At 33.6% G+C, this 15,468-nt stretch overlaps 1 protein-coding gene across 2 annotated transcripts; it reads right to left on the reverse strand.

The window, feature by feature from the left end:
- Positions 1-934: 934 nt before the first annotated feature.
- On the reverse strand, positions 935-4,523 carry LOC132191834 (curculin-like (mannose-binding) lectin family protein / PAN domain-containing protein). 2 transcript variants are annotated; one of them, XM_059606947.2, is made up of 2 exons: positions 3,856-4,523; positions 935-3,493 (listed from the first exon to the last, which is right to left on the reverse strand). In XM_059606947.2, the coding sequence occupies exon 2, from the start codon at positions 3,488-3,490 to the stop codon at positions 1,220-1,222; it is 2,271 nt and encodes a 756-aa protein (XP_059462930.2). In that variant the 5' UTR covers positions 3,491-3,493; positions 3,856-4,523; the 3' UTR covers positions 935-1,219. The 2 variants fall into 2 exon arrangements, with proteins under 2 accessions (XP_059462930.2, XP_059462929.2); XM_059606946.2 differs by having other exon boundaries at positions 935-3,516.
- Between the last annotated feature and the right edge of the window lie 10,945 nt (positions 4,524-15,468).

The raw sequence follows: 15,468 nt of genomic DNA on the forward strand, positions 1-15,468 counted from the left end.
TACATACAATCACCGATACTCTCCTTACTAAAAAGAGGTTTTCCTTTCGCTCCTTACTTTCGGACCTTGTGGACTTTTGAGGTCTTCTATCCCTTTTGCAGATAAAGCTCCTCCCTAAAAGTCAACACATTAATTTTGAATGTAAAGAAAAATGGGCAGCGAAGAGATATAGATTTTTACATCTGTAACGGAAGGAAGATTTTTTGCCAAGTTGATGGGGAGGGAGAAGGTTTACTGGACAAAGATACAACTTGGATCATTGTTTATTTAATCCAAAATGCATGAAGAAAAGTAAAAACAAAAACAAATCAACAGTCCTGAATGTGGTCTCAAAGTGGAGGCAGAAATAGATATCAGCCGTCATCAGCAAAAATATTTTAAAATTGGAGGAGGACAACACTATGCCCAAAACCAGGAAGAGAAACCCTCTATTGCAAAGATAGTGACAGATACAATTTCTATATTGAGACACTCCAATCTACATTCTTGGAACAAAATCAAAACTATTATGAAAGAAATGCAGTTTCAATTTCTTATGTACCCAATTGTTTATTTTCATCATTTAAATTTTTTGGTTCTAGATTTATCAGTCGAAAAGTGTTAAGCTTACAAACAAATTTTACAAAAAAAAATTTTACAAACTGATGTGGCACAATATGATTGGGTATGATTGAGTTTCTGAAAATTTATTAGTTTTGAACTTTTTGGTCAGTTTCAAGGGCAAGGATGAAGCAAATCCTGAAGATGGTGTTCATGTGAACCGCACTGAAGGAAAGATTAAAGAAGCAGCTGAGGAGAGATTTAAAACAAGCAAAAACAAAGTTGGAAGGATCTGCCAAATTCTACCAGAACAGTCAGGACTTGATCTGATACACCAAGAATTCAGATGTAGAAATTCCAAGCACATTAAAAAAAGAAGAAGAAAAACATGGTAGAATTTTCGAACAGATTTGGGAATACTCTTAATTTCTCATCACTGCAAATATGAAGGTTACATGAATATACCCCAAGTCTCATCCAAAAAGTTTCCATGGTTTTGCTAAACATAACACACGAAAATTCCACTGAACATGGCTGTTTGGCATGCCTATCTCAAACAGCTACAGACCAAGTTGTCATCTTCCTGCATGTTAGTCCTAAAACTGTACATGGTAAATGGAATTAAACAAATACAACAAATAACCCACAAAATTCATCTGGGCTCTTTTGATTCCAAGCATTACTCCAATGACTCTTCCTCTGCTTCTGGTGGCGGTCGGAAGGAAAATGGAGGTGGCGGAGGATCAACTGTCAATGTACCTTCTAACACCTTCACCACCTCTCCCATAGAAGGCCTCATATGTTCATTGCTTTGAAGACACCAAAATGCGATTCTCAATGCACGCTCCAGCTCCTCCAAATTTACACCTTTTACATCAATGGCTTTATCTACTACATTCTCTCCCTGCCCTTCCATCCATTCCTTATAAGCCCACTCACAAAGATCCCCAACATCTGGACACCCACTGATCAATCTCAACACCATCTCCCCAAAATCCTTCACATCCTTTTCTGCAGAAAATCCACTGTCTGATGCCTCGCTGTTTACTCTCCAAAGCCCAAATTCAGTCACCTTGGCCTCTAAATTTTCATCCAAGACAACGTTTTCACATTTCAAATTCCCATGGCTTACAAACTCCCTACACCCTGTGTGCAAATAGCAAACAGCCCTTGCCACGCTTAAGCATATGTCAACTCTCTTTCTCCAGGCCAGCCTCTTACTCGATTTAGAATCCTCAAAATATTTCTCCACCGAACCATTCTTTGCATATTCATAAACCAAAAATCTGTGACTTGATTCACAACAGTAGCCCTCCAACCTCACAAGATTTTTGTGATGAATGCTTCCCATTTTCGAAACTACGCTTCGAAACTTCCTTTCTTCTATGCTTGCTTTCAGGTCTTTGATTGCAACTGGTTGGTTGTTGGGTAGCGTACCTTTGAACATCTTCGGTCCTATTTGGTGCTTGAAATTCCCTGTAAGATCCTTGACTTCAGAGAAGGATAACACAATTAAACCCCTTGAGTTATAGCCTGTGTAAGCTAAAGTTGCTTTCGTCCTAATGCTGGTTCTTCTTCGGTAGATGAAGAAACCAACTCCCAACTGAATTACAATAAGCAAAGCAAATGTGCCTGAGGCTACTCCAGTTAGACAAGGAATACAATACTTATAAGACTGTTGTATGGGTTGAGAACCTGCAGCAGGGGAGGTTACATTGCGATTGGGATTAACAGCTAAGGGATCTGAACATGTCTTGACAAAAGACACTGAACTTAGGTCTGAATAACCAGTGACATACCGAGTTTTCTTCAGTCGGCACTGTGGAGTTCCATCATTTGTGAATGTTGCAACTGTACACAATGGATCATTCAGGCACAAGCTTTTGCATTGCTGTAAGCTAGTTTGGTTAACCGAATCCTCCGGTGGGTATATCCCATATAGATAGGTGTGCTTATACATCATCATATTGGAATTTGATTTGCAGTCCTGCCGATATGGAACCAAACATCTTGAGTTAGAGTCTGTTGTAACCTTAAACGGACATTTGCACTCAGATCCTGTTGCAGTGAAGAGACAGATACCACATTGTCCACAGGTTGCAAAGACCTTGCACTGATTCTCAACAGCTTGCCAGACCGACCTCCAAGCCTGTGATGCTTCTACCCATGAGTATAACCGGAGATTACCATCAACGTCCAACCTAAGAAAGCGGTACCTTACAGAGTCATTATGATCTTGTCCAAACATAGACCAAACAGGTTTCGATTTTTGGTCGCGGAGTTGCAGTGCTCCATTAGAGGTAAGGAAAACAGTGATGTTTGAACTAATGGTATTTCCACTTGTCCAGTAAATAACATGACTTTCCCACCTTAGTTGTAACTGACCTGCAGAATCATTCACATAAAGAGTGAAGTAACTAGACATAGAATTCTTGCTGGCAGCTCGTAGCGTTTGAGAAACAGATAAGGTCTGTCCTGGAAGAAGCGTGTCCGATGGAGTATTGAAACTTTGCCAAACAACATCTTTCTTACCGTTGAGTAGAACAAGATTTCCATCATCACGAAGATCAGCCGAAACAACTGATAACTTGCTTGTGTCACTACTCCAAACAGTGACTCCCTTAAAGGAATCAAACAAAACCAGTTCTCCTTCCTGGTTGAGCTGAAAATAAGACTCGTTACTGACCGCGACATCAGCTCCAACAACCCAGACCACCTTCCTTTGATCAACAGGAATAGAATCCGAATTGAAACGGATCCCTATGCTATGCAGGTTAGGTTGGTCCGAACGGTCAAAGAATCCAAGTGCAAAATCACCACTGGGTGAGAACCAAAATTTGTTCTCAGCAACAGCAAGTTGTGAATCCAAGGGAATTTGCCCACCCACAAGGGAATGCAGCAAAAACCCAATAGAGATACAAAGCAGGAAAGTGGGTTCAAGCATATACATGTCCTGTTTCAGCATATCTGAATAAGCTTAGAGATGCACAAAAGAAACAAAACTATCAGTTTAACTGCTAGTCATAATTCATTTAGACAATGTTAAAACCATCGAACCTAATTTCAAAAAAAAGTGGGCAGTGTCAAGGTTTCCAAGACGACCAAGCATTAAGCAGACAAAATTCAAGACAATGACCACTTGTAGCATTACTCATAGCTCATGGATGCAAAATCAAACACATTGAACAATATTTCAACATTTATTAGGTACAAAAAGTGGCGGTATTTCAAGCTTCAATCTCAGAGAAAGAACCATTCAGGATGACCCAAACCACAAATTTCAACTGGGAACTAAAAATATTCAGTGTTTGGTACCTGAAAAAGACGGTCAAATTCCCAGAAATTCAAGAGGGCCGCCGTGGGATGCCACCATGACCATCCAAGAAATATCACATGCTCTCATTTTTTGGCCCAGGACATCATATTTTGCATGTGAGACCAGTGAAAGGTGAATATAATACCATATGATTATGACCAAATCAGTCGAGGAATTGGGTTACATAAAAAATGGGCCGTAAAGGAAGAGGAAGAAGGAAAAGAGTGTGTCTTTTAGTGTGAGGGGGAATGGGATTGAGAAAAATGGGTCTGGGATTGAAAACTTAGGCATATATGGGACCCAAAAATTAGGCAATGGGATACACAATCTGGGCAAATGCAATCACTTTCAGAGCTCAAAATAGTAAGCCCCTCGAGAGTTATATTGCAGGCAGACCAGATTTGAGAGAGACAAGAGTCGCCGGAGAAGTGGGAGTTTACAGTGGAATGAATGGGTACTGTGTGTGAAAGCAAGGCTTGGGTCAATCACAATTCACAGGACGAAAGGGTTTTGAAGGATCTTTCACTTTTTTCCTCTGTTTATCTTCTCGTACTGGGTCATAACTGATAAGCCTCTGGAAAAAGGTTGTCTCGAATTTCGAGAATGTCGGAAGAACATGGACTTCACTCCTCCACCAATGCCTTAAGCTTTGTACCGTTTTGCCAAGCAACCAAAAATACATTTAAAAATCTGCTATTGCACCTTGTATATCCGTCCAATGATGTCGCTCCAAACCAATGTTACATATTATGTTGTTGGGGGGGGGGGGGGGGGGGGGGGGGGGTAAATCATGGGTAAATTTTGCAGTAAATCAGTAAATAAATGATGTGAACTGAAAGGAGTAGTGAAAGTGGTTGGAAATAAAATTGTCCTGGTTAAGGTTGGTATGCCTATGCTTGTGGTTAGAAAATAATGCCAAAAAAAAAACTATATTATAAAAGGAATTGATATTTTCAAATCATAATTGGTTTCTTCCCCACCATAGGATTTATGTGAGAGGGGTATTATGGGACCAACCATCCATAGTATGGAAATAAATTAAGTTTAATCAAAAAATTCAATAGTTTATTAATCATATTTTAACTAAAAATGAAGGTTATGAAGAAAACGTTTCTAGAAAATCTGAATAAAGCGGCTCATTTAGCTAATTTGTCGGCGCAAAAATTCGCACTTATGTGAACCCCGGAAACTGACCTGGTGATTAAGGAACAAAGCAAACCAAAAATATCTGAGATAATGGTAGTGGTTGGGTTGTGTTGAAGTCCAAGAAAGAGAGAGGTATCATTGTACAATAATATTATCAACCCTTGTGCTCAATGACTGTATTTTACAGAAAGTAAGACAGCTACAACTTCTCCTACATTCCCCATCACAAGGAAACTAGCAATGATGGTTGGAATTTATGATATTATATAGTCAAACATGTAATCTTCTCACTTTTAATTAATATAAAGAAGAAAAATACAAACTTTTTTTCTTTCTTCTTGAGTACAAACATTTAATTTGATAAATTTTATATCAACCTAATGGATCACATGACAATAGTTTAGTTTAGATTGGTGTAGGTTAAATTGTCTTCTTCCAACCTCAAAAAAAAAAAAAAAAAAAAAAAAAAAAAAAAAATCCTAGAGAGACTCAAGCTAGCTGTCATTGAAATTTGAAAGAAAGATTTGAAAAAATAAATAAATAAAAGAAGGAAAAATGTGGTTAAAAAGAAGAGGATAAGTGTCCATTGTCCAAAGCCAAAGGCATTAACAAAAGGAGGGTGAGAAGATTCTCTTTTTCTTTGCACTACTTTTGTTCTCAAAAGGAACAAAAGTTAAAACTAAGTAAAAGGGCCGTGCGATGCATGCAAGGCAATAAAGTAGCCTTTTCCTGCTCCCCAATTCTCAATTGCAATAATGGACCTACACCTACTTAACTGCCTCATGCTGACCATATCAAATTATATATAATATACTTCGAATCTAATTGAGCACACGCGTGACAGCACTGACAGGGTATCCAAAGGGAACTAGAGAAGCTGGAAATCACAATTTTCTTATATTATATATTATCTCATTTTCCTAATCAACTCTTAATTTATATATAGTGAGATATTAATATTATTAAACAGAAAAATGACCCATTTGTCAATTTTTTTTGAAAAAACTATCTCCTCCTTTTATTACCAGTTTGAGATATGTTGGGCTTTAAGGGTGTTAAGTGAGCGAAGCCTTTTTGAGTGAGCTCGAGCTCAACTCGATTATTAAATGAGGCGTTTCATGAACACAAATATTAGCTCGAATATTAAACAAAGGAAGCTTGGTTCGGTTAGGCTCATGAACAGCTCATATAAGACTCGAATTGATAGTTGTTCACATAATTGCTCATATTAATATTAAAAATTGATTTTTTTTTTTTTCCCTTCCTAATAGCATCATTTTATTATAAAATGATCCATATCCTCTATTTTCGAAACCAAGTGTCTTGTTGTATTAACTTAAGCTCCATACTTGATTAACTAGGTTAAGCAAATACTCATATGCAAGCTGGTTTCTTGAACCGTTTAAGAGTATTTGAAGTTTAAATTTATAATAAATAAAAAATAAAATAAAATAAAATATAAGAGAGCTAGCTCGGCTCGACTCGACTTATTATGAGCTCGAGCTCGATTTTTTGGTTCGTCCTTGAGCTCAGTTCGAGTTCGAGCTCGAGTAAAATGTAAACGAGCCGAGCCCAAACAAAAAGAAACTCACTTAAACTTGGCTCGTTTGCACCCCTATTGGACTTACAAAATATTTTACAAAAAAATAAAAATAAAAATCTTATAAAGTGATGTAACACAATATGATTGATTTTATCAAAAATTGAATTTATTTTCTTCTCCGTCATGTTATACCACATCACTTTGTAAAAATTTCTTTTATAAAATATTTTGTAAGCCAACCATTCCTCTACCAATTTATTTGTAATGTCCTTACTAATATTTTCAATTTTTATAATGTCCCCTAACCTACCATTTCCTTCTCTCTTTTTTCCCTTATTATTCTCAAATTTTTTTTTTGTGGTAATTAGAAAGAGATAATTAAATAAAACTTTCCCTCAAATTTTGTATCTCAAAGTGAGAAAGATAATGCCCAGCAAATTTTGGCTTCATCTATAAAAAGATTTATAGATTTAAATCTGGGATAACAAAAGTTACAAAACAGTTTAGTTTTTTGAAAGAGAAGGGAGTCAATAAAATTGTAGCATGTTAACACACGGGTCAAATATTATTGGTGATGTTGTCGCAATTATCTTCTATTAGATTAGGGGAAGACATTGTTACGTAGTGTCTGTTTTGTCTTCTTACAATCTTGTCAAGGATCGTGATACATTACACGACAATATTCAACGAGACACAATCATCAATTATAAGAATTTATTACCATTATGAAAATGATATTTCAATGCAAGTTTTTGGTTTTTTTTTTTTTTTTTTTTTCCCCTTAATTTATTCTATTATCATTTATAGGATTGATGTAATCTATTTCAATTATAATAAAAAAGGGTATGATAAAAAATAAAATAAAAAAAGTTGTGAAAATATAATTATTCATCTTATTCTTATTTAAGTTTTTGTTCGTCCTGTATTAAAAAATACATATAAAAATTACATGTTTTAAAAATATATATATCAATCTAATAAAATAAATTCTCCAATCTAATTTAGAAGAAAAAAAAAAAAAAAAAAAAACCTTTGGGTTCCTTTGATAATGCTTTTTGGGTTTGCTATAATAAGATTTGAATTTTTTGTGAGATAAAAGCTTTAAAAAAAAAAAAAAAAAAAATTGTTTGATAGTAGTTTTGAAAATATGTTCACTACTATTGGGAGTGTGAGATTTGAGAATCTAAAGTTAGTAGAATGAATGATGGACCAGAATTAAGATCATTTGGCCTTTGGCCTGTACCGCACATTAAAAATTTTTATTGGCTACATCTTTCCTTAATCATTTGATTGTATATAAAACTTCACTTATAAAGAAATAGTCTGAACGTTACATGTTTCTTTTACTTTTATATTAGTAGTAACCATTTTGCAACTCTTGTCACTTGAGTTATTATAATTATTATAATTATTGTCTCTTGAGTTCTTGTAACTCTTATCTTAATGGAAAGAAATGAAAATATGAAAAGAGTCATTTGCCAAACAATGCCAACTTTTAGATCAAGCTATCGTCAAATGTAAGCATTCATAATTTTGTAATTGACATCAGCATTGACACAAGATGAATCAAAAGTCATTTTGACTAGAAGTTTTAGCAGACGCGATGATCAATTTTGAGACTTCAAGTCAATTATGCATTTGTAATTTCTTAGGTGCAATAAGCATTAATAGGTGCTATGAAGCCACATTATCAACCTGTTCTAGAGATCCTATTGCTTTTGTGGGCGTTAAACAAGAAAATGCTACTTAAATCATTGTTTTTAAACACCAAAAGTGAGAGCATGCTCATTTAAAGCAATTATTGTCTTTATCTTTCTTTCTACTCAATGAACGGGAGTCGGGTTCGGATTGGCTGCAATCCTATTTAGGTTATAATTTATTCCACCACGATTATTAGAGATTCTCGATCGAGCCGACCTATTTAAACAGGTAAATTGTATTGGAAACTTCTTATAATTACGAGTCTGATTGCGGTGCAACCAAAACAACTAATTACAGAAGATCCCGGTCAAAAAAATTGGCATGAATTCCTTGAATCTTATTCAAAATTTTAAAGAAGTATTTCAAAACTAATTAGTACTTAGAAATTATTGGTGCACGTACATATCCTGGGTGGTAATTAAGTTTAGGGTTTCTTAATTTTTCTACTCTTTAATCATTAAGGATCAATCAAATATGATCATGTGAACACAAAAACCAAGATTAAAACCTACATGAGTGATCAAATTATGTGAGAATTTGATAAAGACCAATTCTTGTGTCCCTCCAAAAATGATGTGGCTCTTAAAATTACCATTATACTTGTGATTGAGATCAAATGGTGATTTTAAAAGTCACATCACTTTTAGAAAGACACAAAATGGACTTCTAGAATTACTTATGTAACAAGCAGTGTAAGTATATATATGAGTAATTCTAGAAGTCCCTTTTGTGTTATTTTTGTAATTTTTTAAAAAATGAGGTGTCTTTTAAAATCACAATTTAATTAAAATATAATAATTATCAATTACAAACTCAATGGTAATTTAAGGGTCACGTCATTCTTGGAGAGAGACAAGAGTGACTTGTAGCAATATTACTCAAGTATATATCATTTATCTTTTGTATTATGTTTTGAGGTGAAAATTAATAAATGTTTTTTATGGAATTTAAAAAGTGTTATCGGTGGGATTCAAAAAATAATAATAATTTATTTGATAAATTTGTAGTGTTTTGTGTTTTCAAAACATAACACATGCAACCAAAAATATCAAGAGTGGCCACCTTCTTCAATTATCATGTTAGGTATGGAGAAATTGCTTTCCTCAGCTCAATCGTAGCTTGAGGTATGGAGTAGTATATATAATTCTTGAATTCAAATGATCATTCCAATAATCAATCAAAGATGCCAAAAAAATATTACAACTTTCCATTATGAACATTGTTTCGTAGTTGGGTACTTTTGCAATTCTTGTGATTTGCAAGAGAGACATTGCCATTACGAGGAATTGTTGACTTTGATAAATCACAATTTAATTACTTAATCAACATTTTAACAGACTTGTGCCATGATTCGTGTGAGTTACCACATGTGCAGGAGATATCCTTAACATGTGGTTGTACGACATTTTCTTTCTTCCTTTGAGGTGACGGCGTCGCCACCCCCACTTCTTCAATGAGATTAGCTGCATGGCAATATATATATATATATTTTAATTGAAGTTTTTAATTTTTTTTTTTTTTTAGAGTAATACTAGAAACTATAAATTACATTTTTATCTCATAACTATTCTACAATGTTAACATGTCAATTCTAATCAATTTTTAAATCAGTTGCTATTTAAAAAAATAAAAGGTTGGTTTAGCCTACCATGTTAGCATTATAAAATTAAAATGTGATATATATCATTACTCTATTTTTTTTCTTTTCTTTTTTATGAGTAACAAGTTAACCTCCATATATGAAAACACAAGCATTTTTTTTTTTATTAAATGCTCCTATAAAAAGGTGTAAAATTGTTTTCTAAAACATATTATATATAAAAATCATTTTAAGTTTTGCTCTTTAAAAAATGTTTTATTTAGTAACTGGTTAGATGAAAAGTGTTTCCAATGCTTGAGAAAAAAAAAAAAAAAAAAAAACACAAGACTTTTGAAGCATGTTGTGAAACATGGCTCGAAGCATTAAAAGTTGTTTTCACTATTTCCTGCTGCCTTTACCAAAACATGATTCATTAACGCGTTGGTTTGCTTTTCCAACCAAATTAAGCCAATGTGGCAAAAGAAGAATTCTTATGCTTAAAAAAGAAAACCTACTTACTCTATATGTCTATACATTTATTTATTCATTTTTGGACCGATAGATGACTATTTTCAAGTTTTTATTTATTTATTTTATTTTTCTTAACTTTCAATATGATCAAAGGCATTCCCCAGGTCATGTAGAGCAACCTTTGTTTATTTTTTAATATGTTGTCATATTCCTTTGACCCAAAAAAAAAAACACAACATGTCCCTAAAGAGTAGATCAAATGATTAATTGGCTGTGGACCACGCCTCATGAAGCGGAGGTCACTAGTTCGAATTCCCCATCCCTTGTGTGAACATGTCAAAAAAATAAATAAAAAGCCATGTCAAACCCAAAAAAACTGTCATAGCATTTAAATTATATTATGACAGTTTTAATGTGTGAGACCTTTGGCTTCTATATATAAGAATGATTTTCTCATGACATATATGCATGGTAATAGTTTTGAAGCTTTTAAGGTTAACAAACCCGACCTTCACGGGCCTTTTTAATCCTAATTTGTGGAGCCGACTGAAAACGAAGGCCCAGGAGGCCCACTCTATCATTACGGCGTCGACCCCAAACTCGGAAAAAAATGCATATTGAGCGTGGCCCGATTGTGGGCCTTTTGAGATAATCTGAAGTTTCGGTTAACTGGGGCCCACAACATTCACTGATACTGATTGGCTATGATGTAGGCCCGCCGATCCAAATTAATGTTGGTTTATTTTTTTGAGGTAAAATGTATTGGGCTCCAACCCTTCAACTTAATGTTTGCCTACAATCATCACTACAAATTAATGTTTTTTTTTTTGGGTAAGTGGCTAGTAAGTAGAAACAACTTAAACCCGTCCCAATAGGTAGCTCAATTGGATGGAGACTATGCCTCATGAAGCGGAAGTCACTAGTACGAATTCTCCCTCCCCCTTCTTATGCCTACATGTCTATAGTGTCACCTAATTTAAAATATAAATAATAAATAATAAAAAAATAAAAAAACTGCATTGCCAAAAGCTCTGACGACAGAAGACTTGTTCTTCCATGGAAGATAGTTTGGTTACCAAAATGCATGGCACACCTAAATTAGAGTCTCCCATTGTCAGTCCAGTGTAGACTTATTGCTAGAGTTGTCCCAATGAGGATTCTGAAGAGTCATTTTCCCCCCACAAAAACTCTCCATCAGTTTACTGGGCTGCCTCATAAATATACCCGAAAAGTCTCAATTGCTCTGCTGCAGCTGCGGGTGCAACTTTCTCCATCCATCACTAATTTACAGTTCATTTGAAAACTAATATATATATATATATAAAAGGGTATTTTAAAAGATTTAACGAAAATCCTAATGATGGGTGAAATTGGAAGAAAAAAAATTGAATAGGATATACAATAAAGAGTTTTGAAATTTATGGAGAAAATTGTAAAAGTGACAATAATTCAAAAAAGTTAAATAATTTTTAAATATAAATGACAATTTTTATTGCGACGTACGTCAGAAATATGAGCGGAAGTAAAGTATATGTGGTATTCGATTTTCCAATATGTCCTAAACCCAAACATGGAAGACAGAACAAATCTTGTCATCGATGCAAACCGTCGATGCATTAGGACCATGACAAGTGTCACCAATCGTACGGTTGGCCCCACTTTGGTCCCTAGAATAGGGAGCCAATTCGGCTGGCCATATTTGGATGTCAACTTCGTAGAATAAGAAGGTGTTGGTAGATAAGAGTTGAACCAAATGGAAATGTCAAGTAGTGAGCATGTCCAATTTCCCATCCCTCGGCCCATAAAAAGGGCACTTTAAAAGGGTGCAATCTTAGCCCTACGATTCTACAAACCCTAAATCTGAAAAAGCTTTTTGGGGACCATACACATTAAAGTTGGTATATATAATCCATGCAAGTGAATGAGTTTGTCAACGAGAATGGGTGCTTTTTTGATTTTTCAACTTTGAGAGTGAGACTGTGAGAGAGACACACATTATGCCCTATTCATTGAAAAAGAGTGTTTTAGGGTTGAGCAATGTTATTCTTCGCACTTATAATGTAAGTACATATTTCACGGTAATTAACGTGACGTATTTTCAAATTATTTTTTTGGTATATAATATGAAAAGTTACTTAAAATACATTATGTCAGCTTGTGTGAAATTGGTATACAAATAACTTTTATTATTGGTCTCTTTATAGACTAAGGGTTTGTTTGTGTGTGTGTTTGAGGGGCCTAAAAAAGTTTCTAACGTTCAAAAAGTCCGTTTATAGACAAAAGTATCCGTTTGGTAAAATAAATTGAAAGCGCTTTTAAGGGTTCAAAAAGCTTAAAAATGGCCAAAACGCATTTTTTGTAAAAGCTTAAAAATGAAGTTTTTGTCTAAAAACTTTTTTTTATTTCAAAGCTCTATTTCTCAAACGTAATCTCAAACATGCCCTAAGGGCTTATTTGGGTGTGTGTTTGAGATACATAAAAGTGCGTTTAACACTCAAAAGTCCGTTTGAAAAAAAAAAAAAAAAAAAAAAGGTCTCCGTTTGGTAAAAAAAATTGAAAACGCTTTTAAGGGTCCAAAAAGTTAAAAAAAGAAAAAAAGAAAAAAAAAAGGTCAAAACGCACTTTTAGCAAAAACTTAAAAATAAAGCTTTTGTAAAAAATTACTTTTTGACATCAAAGCTCTATTTCTCAAACACACTCGCAAACATGCACTAATGTACAATTTAAGTGGCTTTTAACAAGAAGTTAGTAGCTAATGGTGCTTACATAATCAAGAATTTAGGAAGATTATACAAAATTCAATAGAATCAATCATCTATTCTGAAAAGTCGTGATTAGCCCCAATCTTTTACTTATAAGAGAAAATCTCAATGTTATCTCTTAGAATTCAGGCTATAAATTTTCAACCAAAACATCATAGTTATAATGACCAAAATCCAAAAAAGCATGAAACAAATCTACAAAAAGATTTTGACCACGAAGCGAAAACTTTTAAAGAACTATTCAAAAGAAAAATCATTTTGAGAACCAACCAAGCCCAAAAAAGTATGTCACTTGCTTGTTGTGCATCTTTGATCAATCGTACATCAATTATATGATTGATCGAACTCTCAAGAATATGTATGGAGATTTCTCACATTGGTTAGACCGCTTTGGAGTCAATAGTACATCAATCAAAGTTTTTTATTTTATTAAACTGACATTTATGCCGACTCAAACCTAACTTTAGAATTTATCAGTAAAATAAATCTATATTGTATGGTAGTAAGAAATAAGCTTTCATTTGGGTTGAATATTAGCTATAATTGAAGCAGTAAAAGATGCATGGTTGATTATATTATTCAGGAACAAGAAGGCCAATTGAAAACGTATCCTAATAATAATTAAAAATAATAAAAATAAACGAATTAAATATATATTTAACACCTACATGAATCGGCCCAGTTGGGGAAGTTGCCAGTTCCTCAAGGACAATATTTTAAGGTTTATTCAAAATGTTATTATTGTGTGATTATTTAACACAAAAGCTAAGGAAAAGCTTAATTTATATACTATATATATAACGAAATTAAATTAAGTTACGTACTTTATCATGCACAATAATTGATGAAAAATATAAAATCGAAAAGAGAGAAATTAAGAGAGAGAGAGAGAGTGGACACACAGATTTACGTGGTTCGACAATTTGTCCACGTCCACATAAAGGTGACTGTATTTTTTTACTTTTATTGATTCATGGTTATATCATACATATATATATATATATAAAAAAAAAAAAAAAAAAAAATCCTAAACCCTACTTGTACGAACTTATTAAGGAAATCCCGCTTTGTAAACGTCGCTGTTCACTCCACTCTCGTCTACTTGGCCTTCTACTAGTATTAATATGAGCCACTAGTTCTAACACATATGCTTAAAAAAGTTGCATCAACTAAATAAATAAATAAACTTTTTTCCTTTGGGCAAGTGGCAAGTAAACAGATGAGCCTCTCCTAAGAAAACCCTGAGAAAATTAATTAATAAATCTAAAAATTATTGTCGTTTATCTAGCCAGGTGTTGCCTTGGCAGTTCGAAATTTACGATGACAGAAAGAATTCTGTTTTCTTTTTCTTTTTGTCAACATTTTTTATTGTTGAATTAAATGACTAACAAAAATAAATCACTTTCAAGAATCAATATTAGTACAATAACAATTTATTAATTATTATCTCTAATGTTGTTAATAAGGATAGCTTATTAACTAAGGTAGTCTTCTTAAGTATACTAAGATTAAATGAAGGGAAGACGACACGACACGTACACGCAGGATTTCCACTTTGATCACCAAAATGCTCACAAATATTTCAATACGAGAAAACTCAAGAGACATGCATGTTTTAAAATTGAATTTGGAACTTTTGTGGAATCTACAAGGGGCTATTCATAGTCCTGTGCATTGACCCTTTGAAGGCTGAAAAGGGTGCTTAAAAATTAAAAATCTTCTAATTTAATATGATCAAAGGCCACACCAACTCATGCATAGGAGCAACCTTTGTCTATTTTTTTAATATGTTGCCATGTTGCTCTTAAAAAAAAAAAAAAAAAAAAAAAAACAGCCAGAGATATGTTTTTTTTTTTTTTTTTGGTTGGAAATGAGGAAAAACTCTATTTAGGATTATACTGCGTAAACCTTAAGCATTTTTGTTGTCGGGTATTCAAGTATCAGTTTAGTTAGGAGACTCGAATCTCAATTAGCAATGTAAGAAGTATACACATTTACTAGTTGGAACGACCCAAAAAAACTATATATATATTTCTCCATTAAAAGAGAGGGATGCATTAATGGTTATAAATATAATCTTTCAAGGCAATTGATAGAAAAGGAAAAACTTTTCAAATGATATCAAGAGATAAAACACAAGAACCATTAAATGGATTGAGTTTTTTTTTTTTTTTTTAAAAAAAAAGGAATTCATATGAGTCTCATTCATAGAAATCATCATGAACATAAAACTCTTACAAGCAACTATAGCCAAAGCTACGAGGTTACAAGCGTCACAAATAACGTTTTACATTTCAGACCCAAAACCAATCTACTAACTTATGACTAATCTTCATATTAAAAAAAGATCTGTGCCAAATAGACTCAAACTAATGTATAGGTAGTGCTTATTCCTCAGAACTGAGGGTAG

This window comes from Corylus avellana, chromosome 10 (genome assembly GCF_965113065.1).
Source record: "Corylus avellana chromosome 10, dhCorAvel1.hap1.2, whole genome shotgun sequence".
Lineage (NCBI taxonomy): Eukaryota > Viridiplantae > Streptophyta > Magnoliopsida > Fagales > Betulaceae > Corylus > Corylus avellana.